We start from the raw sequence: 23,301 nt of genomic DNA on the forward strand, positions 1-23,301 counted from the left end.
TGGATAACCTCACATTTATCCACATTATACTGCATCTGCCAAACATTTGCCCACTCACCCAGCCTATCCAAGTCACCTTGCAGTCTCCTAGCATCCTCCTCACAGCTAACACTGCCCCCCAGCTTAGTGTCATCCGCAAACTTGGAGATATTGCCTTCAATTCCCTCATCCAGATCATTAATATATATTGTAAATAGCTGGGGTCCCAGCACTGAGCCTTGCGGTACCCCACTAGTCGCTGCCTGCCATTGTGAAAAGGACCCGTTTACTCCTACTCTTTGCTTCCTGTTTGCCAGCCAGTTCTCTATCCACATCAATACTGAACCCCCAATGCCGTGTGCTTTAAGTTTGTAAACTAATCTCTTATGTGGGACCTTGTCGAAAGCCTTCTGGAAGTCCAGATACACCACATCCACTGGTTCTCCCCTATCCACGCTACTAGTTACATCCTCGAAAAATTCTATAAGATTCGTCAGACATGATTTACCTTTTGTAAATCCATGCTGACTTTGTCCAATGATTTCACCACTTTCCAAATGTGCTGCTATCCCATCTTTAATAACTGACTCTAGCAGTTTCCCCACTACCGATGTTAGACTAACTGGTCTGTAATTCCCCGTTTTCTCTCTCCCTCCCTTCTTAAAAAGTGGGGTTACGTTTGCTACCCGCCAATCCTCAGGAACTACTCCAGAATCTAAAGAGTTTTGAAAGATTATTACTAATGCATCCACTATTTCTGGAGCTACTTCCTTAAGTACTCTGGGATGCAGCCTATCTGGCCCTGGGGATTTATCGGCCTTTAATCCATTTAATTTACCCAACACCACTTCCCGGCTAACCTGGATTTCACTCAATTCCTCCAACTCCTTTGACCCGCGGTCCCCTGCTATTTCCGGCAGATTATTTATGTCTTCCTTAGTGAAGACGGAACCAAAGTAGTTATTCAATTGGTCCGCCATATCCTTGTTCCCCATGATCAACTCACCCGTTTCTGACTGCAAGGGACCTACATTTGTTTTAACTAATCTCTTTCTTTTCACATATCTATAAAAACTTTTGCAGTCAGTTTTTATGTTCCCTGCCAGTTTTCTTTCATAATCTATTTTTCCTTTCCTAATTAAGCCCTTTGTCCTCCTCTGCTGGTCTCTGAATTTCTCCCAGTCCTCCGGTATGCTGCTTTTTCTGGCTAATTTGTACGCATCATCCTTCGCTTTGATACTATCCCTGATTTCCCTTGTTATCCACGGATGCACTACCTTCCCTGATTTATTCTTTTGCCAAACTGGGATGAACAATTTTTGTAGTTCATCCATGCAGTCTTTAAATGTCTTCCATTGTATATCCACCGTCAACCCTTTTAGAATTAATTGCCAGTCAATCTTGGCCAATTCACGTCTCAGACCCTCAAAGTTACCTTTCTTTAAGTTCAGAACCATTGTTTCTGAATTAACAATGTCACTCTCCATCCTAATGAAGAACTCAACCATATTATGGTCACTCTTGCCCAAGGGGGCACGTACAACAAGACTGCTAACTAACCCTTCCTCATTACTCAATACCCAGTCTAAAATAGCCTGCTCTCTCGTTGGTTCCTCTACATGTTGATTTAGATAACTATCCCGCATACATTCCAAAAAATCCTCTTCCTCAACACCCCTGCCAATTTGATTCACCCAATCTATATGTAGATTGAAGTCACCCATTATAACGGTTTTGCCTTTGTCGCACGCATTTCTAATTTCCTGTTTGATACCATCTCCAACTTCACTACTACTGTTAGGTGGCCTGTACACAACACCCACCAGCGTTTTCTGCCCCTTAGTGTTTCGCAGCTCTACCCATACCGATTCCACATCCTGCAAACTAATGTCCTTCCTTTCCATTGCGTTAATCTCCTCTCTAATCAGCAACGCTACCCCACCTCCTTTTCCTTTCTCTCTATCCCTCCTGAATATTGAATATCCCTGGATGTTCAGCTCCCAGCCTTGGTCACCCTGGAGCCATGTCTCCGTGATCCCAACTATATCATAGTCATTAATAGCTATCTGCACATTCAACTCATCCACCTTATTACGAATGCTCCTTGCATTGAGACACAAAGCCTTCAGGCTTGTTTTTACAACACTCTTACCCCTTATACAATTTTGTTGAAAAGTGGCCCTTTTTGATTTTTGCCCTGGATTTTCCGGCCTGCCACTTTTACTTTTCACCTTGCTACCTATTGCTTTTACCCTCATTTTACACCCCTCTGTCTCTACGCTCACACATTTAAGAAACCCTTTCCCTTTAACTCCATCCTCCACTAGCCCATTCGACACCCCACCCCCCTTATTCAGTTTAAAACCACCCGTGTAGCAGTGGCAAACCTGCCTGCCAGAATGCTGGTCCCACACCTGTTAAGATGTAATCCGTCCCTTTTGTACAGTTCCCCCTTACCCCAAAACAGATCCCAGTGATCTAAGAATCTAAATCCCTGCCCCGTGCACCAGTTCCTCAGCCACACGTTCAGGTCCCGTATCTCCCTGTTCCTGCTCTCGCCAGCACGAGGAACTGGAAGCAACCCGGAGATAACAACCCTGGAGGTCCTGCTTTTCAGCATTTTTCCGAGCTCTCCAAAGTCACGCTGCAGAATATTCATCCCCTTCTTTCCGACATCGTTTGTGCCGACATGCACTACCACTTCCGGATGTTCACCTTCGCCCTTGAGGATTTTCTGCACTCTGTCCGTGACATCCTGGATCCTGGCACCAGGAAGGCAGCACACCATCCTCGCATCCCGTCTGTTGCCGCAGAAACCCCTGTCCGTACCTCTCACAATGGAGTCTCCTACTACAATGGCGTTGCCTGCCTTAGGCCTTTTTGGTTTTGGCTCAACAGCCCTATTCGCATCACAAGCCAGTCCACCGCCCAGTGTAAACACCTCTTCTGTCCCGACAGCTTCTAAGTGGGTGAACCTGTTCACAAGAGGTACAACCCCCAGGGACGTTGGCATTCCATGCTTCCCTCCCGTTCTCACTGTCTCCCACCTTCTCTCTTCCAGTACCTTAGGTGTAACAATCGTACTGTAGGACTTGTCAAGGAACGACTCCGTTTCTCGGACGAACCGGAGGTCATCCACTTGCTTCTCCAGTTCCCCAACACGGCCCTTCAGGAGCTCTACCTGGATGCACTTTTCGCATTTGTAGCAGCCAGAGGCACCAGCGGTGTCCTTGACCTCCCACATACTGCAAGCATCACACTGAATCAGCTTGCCTGACATCTCCTTCTTTCGTCTCTCCCTCTGCAGTGTTTTGCGTAGTCTCCTCTCCTCAGCCTCCAAGCCAAAGACTCACAGGGCACTTCACTCACAAGGCCGCTCACTCACTGCCGCTCCCTAAGAGCAGTCTTACTTAAATTGACTGATAAATTGCCTGATTTACCAATTTACAAACTTCTCTCCTCCCACTTGGGCTAGAGCCAATCAGTCGTATCTCTTGCTAATCTCCTCCTGCTGCTGCTGCTGTTGTTGCTCCCAAAGCTACAGCAGTTCTGAGTCAAGTCTGCCTGTCCTTGACCTGTACTTAAACTGTTTTCACTTCTCTCCTCCCACTTGGGCTAGAGCCAATCAGTCGTATCTCTTGCTAATCTCCTGCTGTTGTTGCTCCCAAAGCTACAGCAGTTCTGAGTCAAGTCTGCCTGTCCTTGACCTGTACTTAAACTGTTTTCACTTCTCTCCTCCCACTTGGGCTAGAGCCAATCAGTCGTATCTCTTGCTAATCTCCTCCTGCTGCTGCTGTTGTTGCTCCCAAAGCTACAGCAGTTCTACGGACGTCTTGCCTCCTACCTGCCTCACTACTGCCTTGGATCCCACCCCTTGCCAATCCAGTTGAACCTCCCCCCAGTGTAGCACCAAAAATAAATGCTGCCAGGATATTGGTTCCCAAACCAGTTCAGGTGCAACCAGTCTATTTTGTGCAGGTCACCTCTATACCAGGAAGATCCAATGGTCCAAAAATCTAAATCTCTGCCACCTACACCAACTCCTCAGCCATGCATTCTCCTGTCCTATCTTCCTATTCCTAATGTCATTAGCACCTGGCACCAGGAGTGATCTGGAGATTACTACCCTTTAGGTTCTGCTTTTTCATCTTTTGTCTAACTCCCAATTTACTCTGCAGGACCTTGTCCATTTCCCTACCCATATCATTGATGCCAATGTGTACCCCCTAATTAATGAGTTTTGTTTCACAATAGTCCTCTCTGATCTTTCCCAACCCCGGTTGCCACGTATCCAGGCGTGGTGCCACAGACCAGAATGCTGCTGCTTTCCCCTGAAAGTTCATCCATCCCTCCCCCCTCCCCCTCCTCCCAACAGTTTCCAAAAGAGTATGCTTGGTTTGGAGGGGAGATGACCAATCCTGCATGGTGCCTACTCTCTTTCCTGAAAGTCCACTTTCTATCTGCACCTTGAGTGTAACTTTCTCACGGTGGCGCAGCGGTAGAGTTGCTGCCTTACAGCGCTTGCAGCGCCGGAGACCCAGGTTCGATCCTGACAATGGGTGCTGCCTGTACGGAGTTTGTTCTTTCTCCCCGTGACCGCATGGGTTTTCTCAGAGATCTTCGGTTTCCTCCTACACTCCAGACGTATATGTTTGAAGGTTAATTGGCTTGGTATAATTATAAATTGTCCCATGTGTGTGTTGGATAGCGTTCATGTGCGGAGATCGCTGGTCGGTGCGGACTCGGTGGGCCAAAGGGCCTGTTTCCGCACTGTATCCGTAAACTAAGCTCCTAAGCATGATGTTCTCTTTCTCCCGGATTATCCCAAGGCCATCCAGTGCCAACTACAGTTCCTTTGTGCAGTCAGTCAGGACCTGCAGCTGGATAAACTTCCCACAGTTATCTAGTCCACCTTCAGTCTCCCTGACTTCCCTCATCCTGCAGGATAATACTAGTGCCCCAACTGCCATCTGTACTGCACTAAGACCAAGGAAGAGTTGTTCAAAGCAAAAGACGTAACCTATCTTGCCATTACCCTTGCACGCAGCTACTCCATACACGGCAGCTCCCAATAGACTGCTCCATTCGTGCCTGCCTTCCTTTTATACACCACTAGGAGCAGTCACTCCCAGATGCTCATGGTTGCTTTTAAATTTCCCGCGCGGCTCCTCCTTTCAGCTGCTCACTCGCAAGTATGGCACTCAGTCTGCAATTTGTCTTATTGTATTCAGGATGGCATTGGTTGTTTCAAAAGATTTCAGTTATGACATTACTCTCAAACTCTCCTTACAAATGCCACTTAAACTGATAGGGTGCTATTTGAGTAATGGCGAATGCAGTAGATCAAACTTCCACAGGGTGGCAGAGCAGGAGAGTGTTTTCTTGTGGGTACACAAAATTGCTGGGGAAACTCAGCGGGTGCAGCAACATCTATGGAGCGAAGGAAATAGGCGACGTTTCGGGCCGAAACCCTTCTTCAGACTGACACAAGTGTTTTCTTGTGTTCTTAGACAAATAAATTAGTAACAATTGATTCAGTCCAGTGTTTATTTCGTTCAATAAATAAAACTTTTGGCAATAGATTAAATTACATTGCAATTCTATAGATGGTCTTCCTTATTTCCGATCTCCATCTGACTTTTGGAACAGTACCTTTTCACACAGTTCTGGGTGTGAAATTCTCTGCCTCGGAGGGTGGTGGAGGCCGTTCTCTGGATGCTTTCAAGAGGGAGTTAGATAGAGCTCTTAAAGACAGAGCTGCCAACATTGAGCGCGAGACTCGTGCATTTTGCCCAGTTCTCACACTCTCAAGCTGATCACAGAACTTCTCACGCTCTGTCGTGAGAAATTCTGTGATCAACGAGAATTTCAAATCTAATATCAACTGCATGGGCAGCGGGTATTGGAGAGCCGGGGCGGAGGGAGGGATGGAAGCAGAAGCAGCGGCGGGGGCAGATGTGGATGGGGAGCCGGGGCTGGCGAGTGTTTGCCGGGATGGCGAGCCGCTCGCTGCAGCTCCGGCCATGGATCAGCCTCAGTGCAAGAGTCCCGGGCCGCCGGAGGTGTCGGAAGCGTTGCGCCGCTGCGCGAGAGTCTCTGTGCTGAATTCGCCCTGGTATCCGGCATGGATCAGGATGCTGCTCGGTGCATCCTGGAGAACAACCAGTGGCTGCTGGAAGTAGGTACCAAGCACTAGGTAGAAGCAGTGGAAGATAGTGGCCTTCAAATGGGGGTGGTCGGAGAAAGCATCTGCTTGCCTACTAGATTTTCACGTACTGCAACTGCAGGAAAAATGTTCCCGATGTTGGGGGAGTTCAGAACCGGGGTCACAGTTTAAAAATAAGGGGTAGGCCATTTAGGACTGAGATGAGGACAAACTTTCTTCACCCTGAGAGTTGTGAATCTGTGGAATTTTCTGCCACAGAAGCAAGTGGAGGCCAATTCACTGGATGTTTTCAAGAGTTACATTTAGCTCTTGGGGCTTGTGAAATCAAGGGATATGGGTGAAAAAACAGGAAAGAGGTACTGATTTTAGATGAACAGCCATGATCATATTGAATGGCAGTGCTGGCTCGAAAGGCCGAATGGCCTATTCCTGCATCTAATTTCTATGTTTCTATGCTTGAGTATATGGCAATAAAACATGACCACTTAATTTTAGCAAAATACTGAAAATATTGGGGGTGAAAATGACGTCAGGACAGTTTGTTAGGAAAATGAAGGAAATGGTAACAGAATACTTATACAGCTGATTGAGTATTATTTTATGGATGAGAAATTGTGTTCAATCAATTGATGACTTATTTGGCAAAGTAACTAGCATGTTAGATAACAAGGAAGCCAATGGATGTAGCAAATTTTGTTATTCAAAATTTGGTCCGTGAAGTGCCCCATAAATGATTACCACATTAGATAAGCACCTGTGGACTTGAATATAATAGGTTAAGTCCAGGGGGTCAGATATGGGGCTTTATGTGTGGGCCAGATATATTGTCAGTGCAGAGGGGTTAGGAGCAAGGCCAAGTGTGCAATGACAATAAACTAACTTGAACTTGAACTTGAGAGTCAAGGTCCGGAATAGTACTAGGTGTGCAGTCAAAGCTGGGACAATGGGAGTGTTCAGCATTGGGAACCTAAGCAGGTAAGCAGCTATGATCAGGGTATGAAATAATTCTCACTAGTAGGAAAAATAGAAAATAAGGTGTTTAGAATGATGGGAGAACTTTTGGTTTTTGGAGAATCCAGGATATTCTTGTGCACGTTTCACAAAGTTTGCATGCAGGTTCAGTGATTTACTTAAGCAAATGGAATAATGACTCTCTTTTATAAAGGCATAGGAATGTAAAAGTGACTGTCTTGCAGAAGTGAGCTTTAATGGGTCGACTGGGCTTGTATTCACTGGAATTTAGGATGAGAGGGGATCTTATAGAAACATATAAAATTCTCAAAGGATTGGACTGGCTAGATGCAGGAAAAATGTGCCCGATGTTGAGGGAGTCCAGAAACAAGTGTCACAGTTTAAGAATAAGGCATAGGCTATTTAGGACTGATATGAGGGAAAACTTTTTCACCCAGAGAGTTATGAATTCTTTGCCGCAGAAGGCAGTGGAGGCCAATTCACTGAATGTTTTCAAGAGTTAGATTTAGCTCTTCGGGCTTAAGGAATGAAGGGATATGGGGAGTAAGCAGGAAAGGGGTACAGATTTTAGAAGATCAGCCATGATCATATTGAATGGCGGTGCAGGCTCGAAGGAACGAATGGCCTACTCCTGCACGTATTTTCTATGTTTCTAGTGAGACCGTATCTTGAAGTTTGTGCTGACCTGAGGTCCTTGCTTAAAGAAAAATATTGAGAGAGAGTGTAACAGAATGTTCACTTGACTTATTCTTGGAATGATTGTATTGTTCTTTGAATGATACTATTCTATGAAATTAGATTAAAGAATATTTCCACACCATAGTGAAGGTTGAATGTGATATCAATGAAACATGTTAAATTCTTAGAATGAGGAAATGCTGTGAGGATATTTTTCCCAGCTGGTCGTGGGATAAGGGATAGGCCATATAATATCGAGATGGGAGCAATATGTTTATGCAAGGGATATTAGTAAACTCCTAGAATGCTGTGGCTGTTGGACATGATGGATTATTAGTCCCAAGTGCATTGGTAGATTTTTTTGGAAACTAAGGGATATGGGATACTGCACATACAGTGGCTTGCAAAAGTTTTCATACCCCTTGAACTTTTCCACATTTTGTCACGTTACAACCACAAACGTAAATGTATTTTATTGGGATTTTATGTGATAGACTAATACAAAGTGGTGCATAATTGTGAAGTGGAAGGAAAATGATACATGGTTTTCAAATTTTTTTACAAATAAAAAACTGAAAAGTGTGGCGTGCAAAAGTATTCCGCCCCCCTGAGTCAATACTTTGTAGAACCACCTTTTGCTGCAATTACAGCTGCAAGTCTTTTGGGGTATGTCTCTACCAGCTTTGCACATCTAGTGACTGAAATTTTTGCCCATTCATCTTTGCAAAATAGCTCAAGCTCAGTCAGATTGGATGGAGAGCGTCTGTGAACAGCAATTTTCAAGTCTTGCCAGAGATTCTCAATTGGATTTAGGTCTGGACTTTGACTGGGCCATTCTAACACATGAATATGCTTTGATCTAAACCATTCCATTGTAGCTCTGGCTGTATGTTTAGGGTCGTTGTCCTGCTGGAAGGTGAACCTCCGCCCCAGTCTCAAGTCTTTTGCAGACTCTAACAGGTTTTCTTCCAAGATTGCCCTGTATTTGGCTCCATCCATCTTCCCATCAACTCTGACCAGCTTCCCTGTCCCTGCTGAAGAAAAGCATCCCCACAGCATGATGCTGCCACCACCATGTTTCACAGTGGGGATGGTGTGTTCAGGGTGATGTGCAGTGTTAGTTTTCCGCCACACATAGCGTTTTGCATTTAGGCCAAAAACTTCAATTTTGGTCTCATCTGACCAGAGCACCTTCCTCCACATGTTTGCTGTGTCCCTCACATGGTTTGTGGCAAACTGCAAACGGGACTTCTTATGGCTTTTTTTCAACAATGGCTTTCTTCTTGCCACTCTTCCATAAAGGCCCGATTTGTGGAGTGCACGACTAATAGTTGTCCTGTGGACAGATTCTCCCACCTGAGGTGTGGATCTCTGCAGCTCCTCCAGAGTTACCTCTTGGCTGCTTCTCTGATCAATGCTCTCCTTGCCCGGCCTGCCAGTTTAGGTGGACGGCCATGTCTTGGTAGGTTTGCAGTTGTGCCATACTCTTTCCATTTTCGGATGATGGATTGAACAGTGCTCCGTGAGATGTTCGAAGCTTGGGATATTTTTTTATAACCTAACCCTCCTTTAAACTTCTCCACAACTTTATCCCTGACCTGTCTGGTGTGTTCCTTGGGCTTCATGATGCTGTTTGTTCACTAATGTTCTCTAACAAACCTCTGAGGCCTTCACAGAACAGCTATATTTATACTGAGATTAGATTACACACAAGTGGACTCTATTTACTAATTAGGTGACTTCTGAAGGCAATTGGTTGCACTGGATTTTATTTAGGGGTATCAGAGTAAAGGGGGCTGAATACTTTTGCACGCCACACTTTTCAGTTTTTTATTTGTAAAAAAAATTTGAAAACCATGTATCATTTTCCTTCCACTTCACAATTATTCGCCACTTTGTGTTGGTCTATCACATAAAATCCCAATAAAATACATTTACGTTTGTGGTTGTAACGTGACAAAATGTGGAAAAGTTCAAGGGGTATGAATACTTTTGCAAGCCACTGTATGTGTAGTTAAGGGAGATCAGCGATGCATTTTTGAATATAGAGAAGGCTTAGAGCAAAGTGCTCTATACCTGACCCTTTATTTAGATTCCTGCCTATGTCAATGTAACTCTCTCGTATTGTGAGCTCTATTCAACAGGCTAAATGGGTTTTAAGTACTCTCTACATGACCTGCCTCATTGATTTATATTCAATTTTGGAAGGACAGGACATGCACAGTTCATAGTAGGGGCCTGGAAAATGTTGTTGAGCAGAGAGTCCCCTAAAAATGATGACATGGGTAGATGGGGTGATAAGAAGGCTATTGATGGGGTGATAAGAAGGCTATTGAATACAGACATTGGGATTTCATATTACATCTGTGCAATACATTGGTGAGGTTACATCTGTGTACAGTTCTGGTTGTCCTGCAACAGGAAGGATGTTATTAGGTGTAGAAAAGGTTTGCAGGGATATTGGCACCACTTGAGGGCTTGAGTAAGTAGGCTGGATAGATTGACTGATTTAAAGATACAACATGAAAATAAGCCGTTCAGCCCACTGAGACCACGTCAATCATTGATCAAGCCTTCACACTCCCTATCCCTCCTCCCTGCCCCCCCTCCTCCCTGCCCCCCCTCCTCCCTGCCCCCCCTCCTCCCTGCCCCCCTCCTCCCTGCCCTCCTCAATTTAACAGCTGCTTTGTCCATGCTGTGTCTTTGTTGTATTTAAATTGTATATATTCACACCCCTATTGTGTTCGCTAGCTGAAAGGGAGGCTACAAGAAATATGTTGTTGCCAAATGTTGCAAGATGTAAGAACATCTAGGTTGTTCATTAATAATGCAATGAAAGGCAACCTCATGGCATTCCATTTTCATGAATGGATAAAACGTTAAATAATTCAATTTGAACTTTAAAAGTTCTCTTTAACCTTGTTATATAGCTTATCTTTGGTTTTCTATTGTTTTCTGGTTTATTTTTCCCTTTCTTTTGATTTTGAAGGCTGTATATATTACTACAAATAGAAAGGGAAGTGAAAGCGATCTGATTATTTTATTTACTTGTTGTTTGTTACGTATTATTAGTTTAAATAATGTGAAAAACAGTATACTTCCTTGCAATGTGAAATCAAATCATTTGTTCCACAGATACGACTTTTAGATCTGTACAAGGGCAGGTGGCATGATGTAGACCAATTATTTTCAGAAAGTCAAACACCTTGAATTATAAACTGAAATTGTGCCAGCAAGCCTGGAAGTTTCTGTTGAGATAAATTGAATATTTTGTATTAATGACCTTTGTTATTAAAGTAATCAGACTTTAAGCAATTGCAGATTCCAGGGAATGTAGAGGGAAGAAAAAGGGTTCTGTTTTAGCATGGAGGGAAGGAGAGATTGAAGTGACAAGGTTAAGAAGATACAAGATGAAGTATAAAGAATCACTAGATGGGTCGATAAGAAATGTAAATGCAAGAACCTAATCATTACCTACAGTAGTTTTCCAAGTAAATTGATTGACAATATTCATCTGAAATTGTTAGGTTAAATTCCTAATATAAGACTGTAAAAGTATCTATCTGAAAGATGAGATACTGTTCATTGAACTTCTGTTGAATATCCTTACAATGTAAAAGGGAAGGGTGGGGGAGTTCAGGGACAGGAAGGTTGACAGGAAGGATAGAGAGTTGACATGACAGGAAGCTCTGATCCAGTTTGTAGACTGAACAAAACCTGTTTCACAGTAAACGTATTATAATTAAGCTGAGAAGAGCTTAAAAGTGGAGGTGCACAGTAAAAAGTGATATATAGCAGGAAAAAGGCAATTACTAACTTGTTCATGCCAGATAAATTTAAATCATTCAGCCATTTGAGCTACTTCTGTATATTCTTGTACACATTTGAAATATGGAAGGTTTTTCTTGTTGTTGATGATGGATTTAGTTAGTCTTTGTAAATAAAGCATGAACTATACCTTTTATACAATACAAAATTTGCATAATTTCTATATGTGCTAAATTTACAGCATGGCCAAGCATGTCATTCTATCTTAAACAATCATTAAAATACAATAACACTTTTGAGATATATACTGGAGGATTTCTATTAGCACTGATCAAACTTAGGATTAGTCAATTTAGAGCGCCTGTCTGGACATAATTGCAAACTCCCCCATATTTATACACAAGAATAAATGCTAAATTGGGAAATTATCCAACTGATGGAAAAGCAGGAATCTTGCTTAAACTTTCTCAGGCGATATCTGATACTCTTTCAAATCCTCTGTGTATTCTCATGAATTTGATTGAATATTTTGATGAATTAACAAAATAGATCAATGAAAGCAGGGTGGTGGACCAGCTCGGGCTTTGTTAAGGTTCTGCGAAGTAGATTACTCTGGAAGATAAGATTGTATGTGATCCAGAGAGAGCTAACTAATTGGATACATAATTGGCCTGATGGTAGGAAGCAGAGGGTAATGGTCAAAGGTTGTTTGCAGACAGAAGGTCTGTGACTAGTGGTAAACCTTGGGTCAATGTTGGACCCATTGATATTTGTCAACTATTTTGATCATTTAAATGTGAATGTGTGAGGCATGGTTAGTAAGTTTACAGATATCTGTGAAATGGAGGTTCTTGTAGATAGTGAAAAGGGTTATCAAGTATTGCAATGGGATCTTGATTAGCTGGGTAAGTGGGCCAATGAAAGGCAAATGTAGTTTGGTACAGATAAATGTGAGGTGACGTTTTTGGTAGTCAAATCAGGGTCAAATTTTCACAATAAATAGTGTGGCCCTGGGGAGTGTTTTAGAACAGAGAAACCTAGTACATAGTTCCCTGGAGGATAGCGTGGACAGGATGGTGAAGAAGGCATTTGGCATGCTGGTCTTCATCAATAAGGGCACTGAGTAGAATTTAGGATGTTCAAGAAGGAACTGCAGATGCTGGAAAATCGAAGGTATACAAAAATGCTGGAGAAACTCAGCGGGTGCAGCAGCATCTATGGAGAGAAGGAAATAGGTAAGGTTTCGGCCCGAAACGTTACCTATTTCCTTAGCTCCATAGATGCTGCTGCACCCGCTGAGTTTCTCCAGCATTTTTGTGTACCATAGAATTTAGGATGTTCTATTGCTGCACATGAATTATTGCACAGAATATTGCGATCATTACCTGTTATACATGTGTATGGCTTGATTATACTCGTGACAGTATGATTGGTGTGGATAACGTGCAAACAAAGTTTCTCACTGCATTTTGGAATATATTTCTATAATAAATCCACACCAATTTCAGCACTGTGACTGCAGAATGGCCAAGAACGTGTTTTCCATCCAACAATTGGCTCAGTTCCTTTCTCTTCAATTACTGTTCACCATATTTAAGGCTGAATTTGTGCTCTGATTGGTTCCCCGGTTGATTTCTTCAATATCTTCAGTGCCTCTCAAACCCACAAACTTCAACTCAACAAACATTTGAATTTTTAAGCACCGTTGCTTGTCCTACAACTCTGACAATAAATGATTTAGAATGGTTTGGATGCAAATTGTTGCAAAAGCAATGGGGTTGTAATAGTTACACTATATTAATAAAAAGCTTTGCTGTCGTATTTTGGACAATAAAACATATAAGAATGTAAATTTAAAGAAAAGTTGAAGATTCTGAAAATTTAACACAAAGTACCAAACAGATATAGTGGTCAGACAATGCACATGAAGAGAATGTTTTGTTTTGGGCACGGTCTCATCAAAATTCCATCATAAACTCATTGTTAATTGTGATTTTAACCTTTCTCTTATTGTGCAATTGTTGTGAATATTTCTATATTTTCTATTTTTAGTTTAACAATGCAATATTTTAATATGTATACACACACACGCTCGCACATGCACACGCACTCGTAGGTGCACTCACTCACGCGCACTCACACTCTCGCACTCACACTCTCGCACTCACTCACACGCTCGCGCGCACGCTCACTCTCACGCACACGCACGCTCTCACTCTCACGCACTCACTCGCACACTCACTCACTCACTCACTCACTCACTCGCACACTCACTCACTCACTCGCACACTCACTCACTCGCACACTCACTCACTCGCACACACTCACTCACATGCACACACTCACTTGCACACACACTCGCACTCACTCACGCACTCACTCACTCACGCACTCACACGCACACTCACACGCACACACTCACTCACACGCATATATATATTATATATAATATATATATATATACACACACACATATATATGTGTTTAAATTTCTGCTGCTATATGTTTTGCTGATATTGATCATAATTGGATGTCTGCCAAGAGCATGATAGGGAATAAAGTTGGATGTTATTTGCAGGAATCTTGATTGATTAGGAAACATTTCACTTTCATTCTTTTTATAATAATTCAATTTTAAAATACTTGCGCATAATTGCAGGAATACTGGTTAATTTGACTGTCCAGATTTTGAATTGCGCAGATTATTATTTTATTAATTAGGAATGTGTTTGAAATCTGCAGTGGATGTGCTGCAGATGAATCTTTCAGCTTTATTGTGCATTTTCCATTTCTAAAACAAAATGCATGCAAATTTAAATTTGCGTTCGGAATTCCCTGTGAAATCTCAGGAATGGTAGCCACATGTGAAGCTTATGCCCTGCAATGTTTAGATTCTCTCTCATTCGGTTTCTTAACGTTCCTGTGCAGTAGGCTGGTGATGTCACTGCTTGCTTCACCAGGCTTTTTGGTCTCTCTTTCACAGGGAGCTGTGATTGGTATAGACGATGAGGATGACAGCACCTTCACAGTTACAGTGGATCAGAAGACATTCCATTTTCAAGGTGAGAGCAGAGCAATTTTTACTTGCATTTGAAGGGCCAAAAGCACTGATTGTGGAAATGTTGAATAAAAACCTGGGCTTGAAATTTTGTGCCTGAATGTGAATTTTGAATTTAGACTCGTGAACTGAATATCTGCTGAACATTCTAGATCTCTATTATCGAGCAGAGTAAATATTGGATATTTGACTTCACTCTGTTAAAATGTGTTAATTGAGGATTCATCTTCACCAGAATTTGGATATTATGTAAAAAATGAAGGAGGAGTTTTCAAGAGAAAATAATGCTGCTATCTGTTGACGATTTTTGTGAACTGCTGGATGCTCTTTTAACTGCTGCTATACAGCCAGAAGACTGGCAGCACAGGCAGGACAGCGACCGAGCCAAGCAGGGTTGTGCCTCTGACTACTGCAGATGTGCATTAACAAGGAAAGCTGAAAGCAGCATTTGACTTTAAGGTGGAGATTTGTGTTCTGCAAACCTACAATATCTTCCATCGGCATTATTTGTCTCTTCATTCATGTGCCATCATTGCTTTCTCTTACTGATTTTAATACTAAGTTGATCAGCTTTTTGTCATGTTTCGTCACTGTATGCTGTGGTTCACCGGTAGGAAGGGTAAGACATTGTCATTCCAATTTTCTGTTCTCACTTGAAATTTTGTTACATCATTTAACATTTTTACTGAGAAAACCAGGATTTATGGAATGAAGAAACAGTGTGGGGGAAAATATTAAGCTCGGACTAGTTTGTAATTTAGATAACAGTAGTGAATATGGACAGCTTCCTTGTGTTAAGAAAATGGGCATCAGTTGTAGTTGCTTTTCAGATATAATTACCCTTTTCATTTGCCTTAAATTTAAACCTTTATTGATCGACATTACTATGATTATACTTATCATGAAGTTAAGATATTTCTTCAGATGTACAACATATTGGACCTAAAATTTAACTGGAAAAGGATATGGTAATTGCTAATTTATTTCCAGCCACAAATATTCCATGCTTGTATGTGGAAATAGTAACAGGTCTTTGATGCTAATTTTGCAACATTTATTAGAGTGGATGTTAATATTTTGAATCTGCACCATCTAATTGTATTGAAAACTACAGTACTCAGTATGCACTGCTTTGTAAAGTCAGTGCTATAGATGCATTTAGTTTGTCTCCATTACCAAAGAAGCCTCAAGCAGAATTCTATTCTAAAATCGTTCCACACTTATTGCTAGAATGCAAGGTTGCATGGATAGTTACCTTTTCTCAGTTTTGCTGCGCTTGAAATACTTTGGAAATTGAATTTTTATTGTACAAATTGAAAACATGATCAGCTAACCATGAAAATTAAGAAACTGCCATCCACTGAGATATTGCATTAACATGGGAAGTATTCTGCAAGCTTTAACATGAATATGAAGGATGTGAATGAATTGGAAATCATGAAAAAAAAGATTTCTGTTATGGAACTGAATGTTTAATTACCCAGAAAGGTCTGACCATTGGGAAAGCCTTATTGTAAATAAGACTGCCAATCTTGCAGAGCAAGAAAAGGTATGGAAGTGTATGATAGAGTTTGCATGGATACTGGGTGTCCACCTGTGGGAAAGACATCAATATATACAAGATGCTCATTATTCTGGAGCTATTTTGCCCAAAAGAGTGCTAAATGTCTAAAATGCATTACCAAAAGGAGTATTTGGGAAATAAAAATACATGTACAGGTATTGATTTAACGAGAGATGGATTAGGGAGAAAGTAAAGGATACTAATTGTCTGGGAGAATGTTTGTGTGGTGTGTAAAAACTGACATTTTCAGTAGTATTGTAAACTACTTCATCAAGTAATTTGCCTTTATTACCTAGCTGTTGGTGATTTGTTCTGAATAACTTTCATAACTTTCTTTTCAACAACTGCTTGTGTACTAGCTCTTGTATAGGATTGGAATGTTTTGGTGCAACTTTGATTTATTCAAGTTTAGTTTTTTTTTTAAATTAGCACCAAGCATGACAAAGAATGGAATGCTGACTTCATAGCCAGCATGCAAAGGGGTGGGAGAAGTAAAACAGCATGGAAAGGCCTGGATTTATTATTTCTTTGACTGCAATGACCAGTTTTGAATGCTCCATCTTTAGGATGATTTATTGGTTTGAAGGGGCTGCACTGTGAGATATCCTGACATAAGAAACATGACGTTACCAATCTTGCCAATTGTTGTGCTTTCAGTCTATTTTTCATCCATAAATGAAGTGATGAAAAGTGTCATCAGCTGTTTTAGTGAACAGCATTTAACCTCGTTTCAAATAAAGGCAATAATCGAATTCCAGAGGCTGATTGGGAATGGGGCAGCATTTGACCAAGGCACTTTTAAGGAACCCTATATTAAAACTATAGTTCATGAAAATCAAGAGGGAAGCACTTCAGTGTTGCACGTGAGTTTATTGGAGGTCAGTTATCTTAATCCAGGATATTTACCATTTGAGATCCTCAAAGCAATATGTTATGTTTGACCAACTACGACTTCAGTCTGAAGAAGGGTTTCGGCCTGAAACATTGCCTATTTCCTTCGCTCCATAGGTGCTGCTGCACCCGCTGAGTTTCTCCAGCACTTTTGTCTACCTTTGATTTTCCAGCATCTGCAGTTCCTTCTTAAACACTTCGCAAAATAACTTCCTTGCATTTACAACAGATATTCCTCTGACATTTTCGCCACCTCCAATGGGAACCCACCACTGGCCACATCTTCCCATTTCCTCTCCTTTCGGCTTCCCACAGAAACCGCTCCCTCCGTAACTCCCTGGTCAATTCGTCCCTTCCCACCCCAATCACCCCCTCCCCTGGTACTTTCTCTTGCAACTGCAGGAAATGCTACACTTGTTGCTTTACCTCCCCCCCCCCCCCCCCCCCCCCCTTGACTCCATCCAAGGACCTTTCCAGGTGCGGCAAAGGTTCACCTGCACCTCCAACCTCATCTATTGCATCTGCTGCTCTAGGTGTCAGCTGCTCTACATCGGTGAGACCAAGCGGAGGCTTGGCGATGGCTTCGCCCATCACCTTCGCTCAGTTTGCAATAACCAACTTGATCTCCCGGTGGCTCAGCAATTCAACTCCCCCTCCCATTCCGAATCCGACCTTTCTGTCGTGGGCCTCCTCCATGGCCAGAGTGAGGCCCACTGGAGGAGCGGCACCTCCTATTTCACTTTGGTAATTTACAACCCAGTGGAATGAACGTTGACTTCTCCAATTTCAGGTAGTCCTTGCTTTCTCCCTCTTCCCCTCCCCTTCCCAGCTCTCCCACAGCCCACTGTCTCCACCTCTTCCTTTCTATTTCCCGCCCCAACCACCCCCACATCAGTCTGAAGAAGGGTCTCGACCCGAAACGTCACCTATTCCTTCGCTCGATAGATGCTGCCTCACCCGCTGAGTTCCTCCAGCATTTTTATCTACCTTCCTTGCATTATAATGTCAAATGTCAATCCCATTCTTATTTCTCCAGTAAATGAAGCAGCAAGACCTGAAAAACAGTGATGGTCTTGTAAGTGGCAGGCGATATTTGCATGGCACTACATGAATGGCAAATGGCCATTTCTAAAAAGATTATATCTAACCATCTTCTCTTAATTTACTGTAATGTTACCACCTTCTAATTCCCTCATTAACTTTCCTGGTGATTACCATTGACCAAAAACATAGTAGTCTGACTTCAAGAGTAGTCAGAGGCTGGGTATCCTATGCAAATGACTCGCCTTCTGACTGTTCAAAGTCTCATCATGTCCTTTGTTATCTTTTCATTATTTATGGGTCAAATTCTTGGCATTTCATATCTACTGAAGAAATAACGTTCACTGCAAGGACATAGAAAGCAGAGGAATTTAGATATGGGCTGCCAAACTCGTGTTCCAAGAAAGATTTTAAAAGCAAAAAATGAATGATGGATTAAAATAAAATATCTAAGTGAAGCATGCTGACTTTTAAATCTTTATGTAATTATTTATCCCCTTATTGACTTATCTAAATTTTCTGGCCTCATGTCCTTGACTCCAGCTTTATACATCCTACTCTGTTCCAAGCTTACAAGGTCCTTTTTTACTTCTTGTTGATTTGTATCCTTTAATCCATTCCACTTGCATCTTTAAACCTGTTTTATAGCATCGTCGTAAACATCAGCTCCAATTATCTGTTGAGCATGACTGTGCAGAAATATCTGCAGCTCAGGCTGATCCTCAGTTGTGCAGAGGGTGTTTTGAAGGAGGCTGATATCAACTTGTAGAGATGGTTTGTTAATTATACCCATAACAAAAACCGAGAAATTGCACTGTCAAAAAGTTGTCTTTGTTTTTGCTTTATGCCATGTTTTTTCTTAAATGTCTTTGTTTCTTTACCTTTTCCCAGAAGCAAAGGTCCAATAACATTTGGATCACCTTGACTGCATTTTTAAAAAGTGTACTGAGATTTAAATATTAAATAGCATCCTTTAAGTTGATAAATTCTGATGGCCTTGTTTCTTGAATTTTAAATTCCACCCATTAGCGTTTGATCCTGAGAGAAGTCCCAAGATGTATCTTTTCTTATGTCACAACATACTCATGCATTGGGCAATAATGATTTCAAAAAGGCATTGTAATGGATCTCTTGGTTATGGTCAGAATTTGGAAAATCTTACTTTTCCTTCCCCGCCCCCCTCCACCTCCAAATTCATTAATTTGCAAGTGTCTGTAAATTCATTGATTGTAAAAATCAGTATAATTTATTGGCAAATGTACACTTAACTGAATGCACTTAACTGAATGCAGTGCATGGTAAGGCTTGGACATAGAAGGCTTAATTATGCTGGGTGTGGTTGGTAGTTCCGAGTAGAACCAGTGGCATTAGACCATTCACATTGAAGGATGCCCCCGACTTAATGCAGACCTGTTGTAAGTTTGGAACTTAACAAATGACAGGTGCAGCTGCACTATGCTGGCCTCTCTAATCATAGGCTAGACAAACCCTTTTTCCAATAAATATCAATTTTATGCCTGGTAAGTAAGTGATTTTTAAAGTAATTTAAATTCGACAATGTTAATATCCTGTTTAAGTGTTTGTTGATTTCAATGAATACTCATTTTTAATTTTGAAATTTCCTTTAATTAAATGTTTAATACTATCTGTATGGTCAGATATTTAAGAAAAATGCTTTATTTGCTTGATCTGAGATAAAGCCATTGTCTCGGCATTAACTTCAGTGATAAGCCACAAACCTCTAGGCTGCATCTCCTGAGGTGTGGGCACCCTCCCTGTGCCCAATAAACAAGGGCCTATTGTGATTGAACCGTTCCATCCATACCCACTAAGTCCAGGCGTGTGTGACGATACTGACAAGAGGGCCCAGTCCAAGATGTCCAGTCACCCACCCACTAGTAACACCCGATCCACCTTCATCCAGTCTTCTGTTTCTCATTTTGTGTCAATTGCCATAGCATTTATCCATGACTAAGGGGATCAGCTTCAGAGCTGCTACATAATTACAGCCAAGATTATAGAATCATCCAGTTTTGAAATAGGCAGCAAGCACAGCATCCTTCACTACATTTACTGTGACATGTTTTGGGGTTTGTGTTAAATAGAGATTTTAAGTTGGATATGGAAAGCACAGAAGGCTAAAAATCAACGAAGGCTAAACAGAGACTGAGTGAAGATTGAGCAGGAAATTAAAAAGTTAGAGTATTACTTTGAAGGCCGGGGGATGAAAAATGATTAGAGAGAATTCAATAGTGACAGAATTGCATGAAGATAGATACACTAAAGGCCAGAGATCATGCGTGGAAAAACTAGAGATTGATTGTTGCAATATTTCAGAGAACTCCTTAGGCAAGCTAAGCTTTTAAAGGGGATTGGGGAATTCAAATATAAATGGAGCAAAAATATAAAGATTGATATTTAGAATATCATTTGGGAGATTTGGATTTTGTTTTGGGGATCACATGACAGCATTGAATTTTCCCTGAATATTAATTTTATTGTACTGAATAGTGTATAGGTGAGACAAATGTTAATTCTGTAGCTATTTATGATCTGTACATAATCTGGTGTTTGATGTTTTAATGTGTAATAATTTGTTACTTGGATGTAAAGTGTGCAGTACCTGTAGTTTGAAAATAAAGCTCTTTAGTCTTCAATTTTTGGTCTACGTAAACTTATTTGCATTAAATTTCTGTGTCTCCTACCTCGACAGTTAATTAATTGAAAATAAAGTAAATGCATTTTTTTCCCCTCGGGGGGGGGGGGGGGGGGGGGGGGACTGCGATTTGCCACCTTTTTTCTTCATCTTGGATGTGAGTGGCAACAACTTTTCCTTTTGGATGCTGGATTAAATACCTCACTTAACAATCTCCTTTGTGTTGGTTTGTAAATGCATAGAATTTGCACCTTGTAAACCAGTCATATACCTAAAATAGGTTGTGTCAGTGCTCATTCTCTTGATGTGCCTGTTGCTATCTAGAATTATCTAATCATATTAGCATATTCTTTTACCCCTATCTGGAATACTTTGTATAATATTCATTGAAGTATGTTGCTATGAAAAATGTGTCATATTGTGGTTCCCCAGTATAAAAGGAAGATCCCACATTTTGCCCAAAAATTAAAAACAATTAAGTAGAACAATTCTTTTGTTGGTTCTGTGAACATAACATAATTAGACAACTGTTAAATTAAATTGATTTCATCTTGGTTATTTAAAATATTTAGCAATTTAACCAGTACAATTATTAAGGACAAAAGCACATGGCAGTCATCAGTATCTACACATATGGCCGAACTTCTACACAAACATGGAGGTTATAGTACTAAAGAGCTAGATACTGTAAGTAGCTGTTGGATTATTCATTCAAACAAAATTGATTTCAAATGCTTTTAATCTGAGATTTGAGAACATTTAAAACTTTTTCAAAATTATAACAACTATAGAAAGAGTTCGCAAAATTTAATTTCCTCTTTGCTTATCACCACTCGTTAGTTGGCGACGTGATGGAAGATGGCTTTAGTGATGATTTGACATTGGAATTCCTCATCAATAGACATTGGCATCAATACCCTATTTGTTTTGCATAAAGGATTCAATTCAATTCAATTCAATTCAATACCCTATTTGTTTTGCCTGTACCACTTTGCCCCAAACCTTGGTACAAACAGGGAGGAAGTGGGGGTGATTGCTCATGACAACTGATTAAGCAGGTATCAAAGAGCATTAGTAAAACTCTTTAGCATGAGCTTGATGGGCATCAAAGGGAAAACTCTTCACTGGTTTGAGTCATTCCTCATGTTTTTGAAGGCTGTGACTGTTAAAGGTCAATCATTTCACCCCCTTGACTGCAGAAATTCATTGGGGCATTTTCCTTGGTCCAATCATCTTCAGCTGGTTCATCAATAGTTTCTATCTTAAGGTCAGAAGCAGAGATGTTCACTGATGATTGCAGTGTTCAATTTTGTCTTTTTTTACTCGGCAAATGAAGCTACTGCAGCATGACCGAGACAAAATTTGGACTCAAGCTGATAAATGGCAAGTATTATTGTAACCATAAAAGTGGTAGGCCATTGACCATATGCAACAAAAGAGGATCTAACCATGCCTGGCATTGCTATCACTGAGTCCACATTCCGATATCACAATTGGCCAGATATTTAGCTGGATAAACCGCATAAATATTTTGACTGAGTAGCTCACTGACTGTGTGTCCTGTAGCAGGTGAATCACCTACTAACACCCCAAGGCTCTTCAACTACAGTATCTGTCTCATTGTCTGGGAAAATGCAAGTCCAGCAACACTCATGAGGATTGACGCCAAAGCAGCCCACTTGATTGGTACCCCATCCACTATCCTAAGACCTTTATTCTCTTGACGACAGAGGCACAGTTTCTGCAGTGTATAACATCTACAAAATGCACTATAGGTACTCGTCTAATATGACAGCATTTTGCACACTCTGGACCCAACTGTGGAAATTCTTTTACAAGAAGATTTGCAATAGTTTAAGAAGGCAGTTCATCATCTTTTCAAGGACAATTGGGAATGAGCAATTAATGCTTTCCTTGCCAGTGATGCTCAGATCTAAAACAAAATTAAAGCCAAATACACTTTAAACATTAAAATGTATAAATAAACATAACAGCTTACGTTTTTGCATTTGTTGACAATATTTCTAATTTGCAAAAAAAAATCAAAGTGCCAGAAAACACAGGTTAGGCAGCATTGAGGAAGAAAAAGGACAGATGACACTTTGGGTTGGGACTTCTTCAGACTGATGGAGTAGAGATGAGAAAGTTGGGAGAGAGGTGAGGGGAATAGGGAGGAAAGAACTGGAAGATGCTAGAATCATTGGCGAATAAATGGAAACATAGAGCCAGGTGAAGGGTATTGGGGTGGGGTTAAGAGAGATTCAATGTTCATACCTTTATTGACTACCCAAACAGAATATGAGGTATTGTTCTCCCTGTATGAATGTGGCCTCACTCTGGCAGTGGAGGATGCCAAGGATATAAAGATGAATAGAAAGCAGAACTAAAATAGCTAGCAGACGGGAACTCCAGCAGGCTCTCGTCGACAGAGTACGACTATTTGTGAAAACAGTCACCTAGTCTACGCTTGGTCTCACCGATATGGAGGAGGCACAGCAAAAGCACTGAATGCAGTAGATAAGGTTGGA

At 41.3% G+C, this 23,301-nt stretch overlaps 1 protein-coding gene across 3 annotated transcripts in view; it reads left to right on the forward strand.

Annotated features, from left to right (window-relative positions):
- Positions 1-23,301, forward strand: part of osbpl9 (oxysterol binding protein like 9) — a 129,110-nt gene that overhangs the window by 16,600 nt on the left and 89,209 nt on the right. For all 3 annotated transcript variants that reach the window (XM_033028585.1, XM_033028586.1, XM_033028587.1), the window contains exon 3: positions 14,547-14,625. In XM_033028585.1, the coding sequence (XP_032884476.1) occupies positions 14,547-14,625 (79 nt within the window). The remainder of the gene's footprint in view (positions 1-14,546; positions 14,626-23,301) is intronic.

The sequence above is a fragment of the Amblyraja radiata genome, chromosome 10 (genome assembly GCF_010909765.2).
Source record: "Amblyraja radiata isolate CabotCenter1 chromosome 10, sAmbRad1.1.pri, whole genome shotgun sequence".
NCBI classification, from domain to species: domain Eukaryota; kingdom Metazoa; phylum Chordata; class Chondrichthyes; order Rajiformes; family Rajidae; genus Amblyraja; species Amblyraja radiata.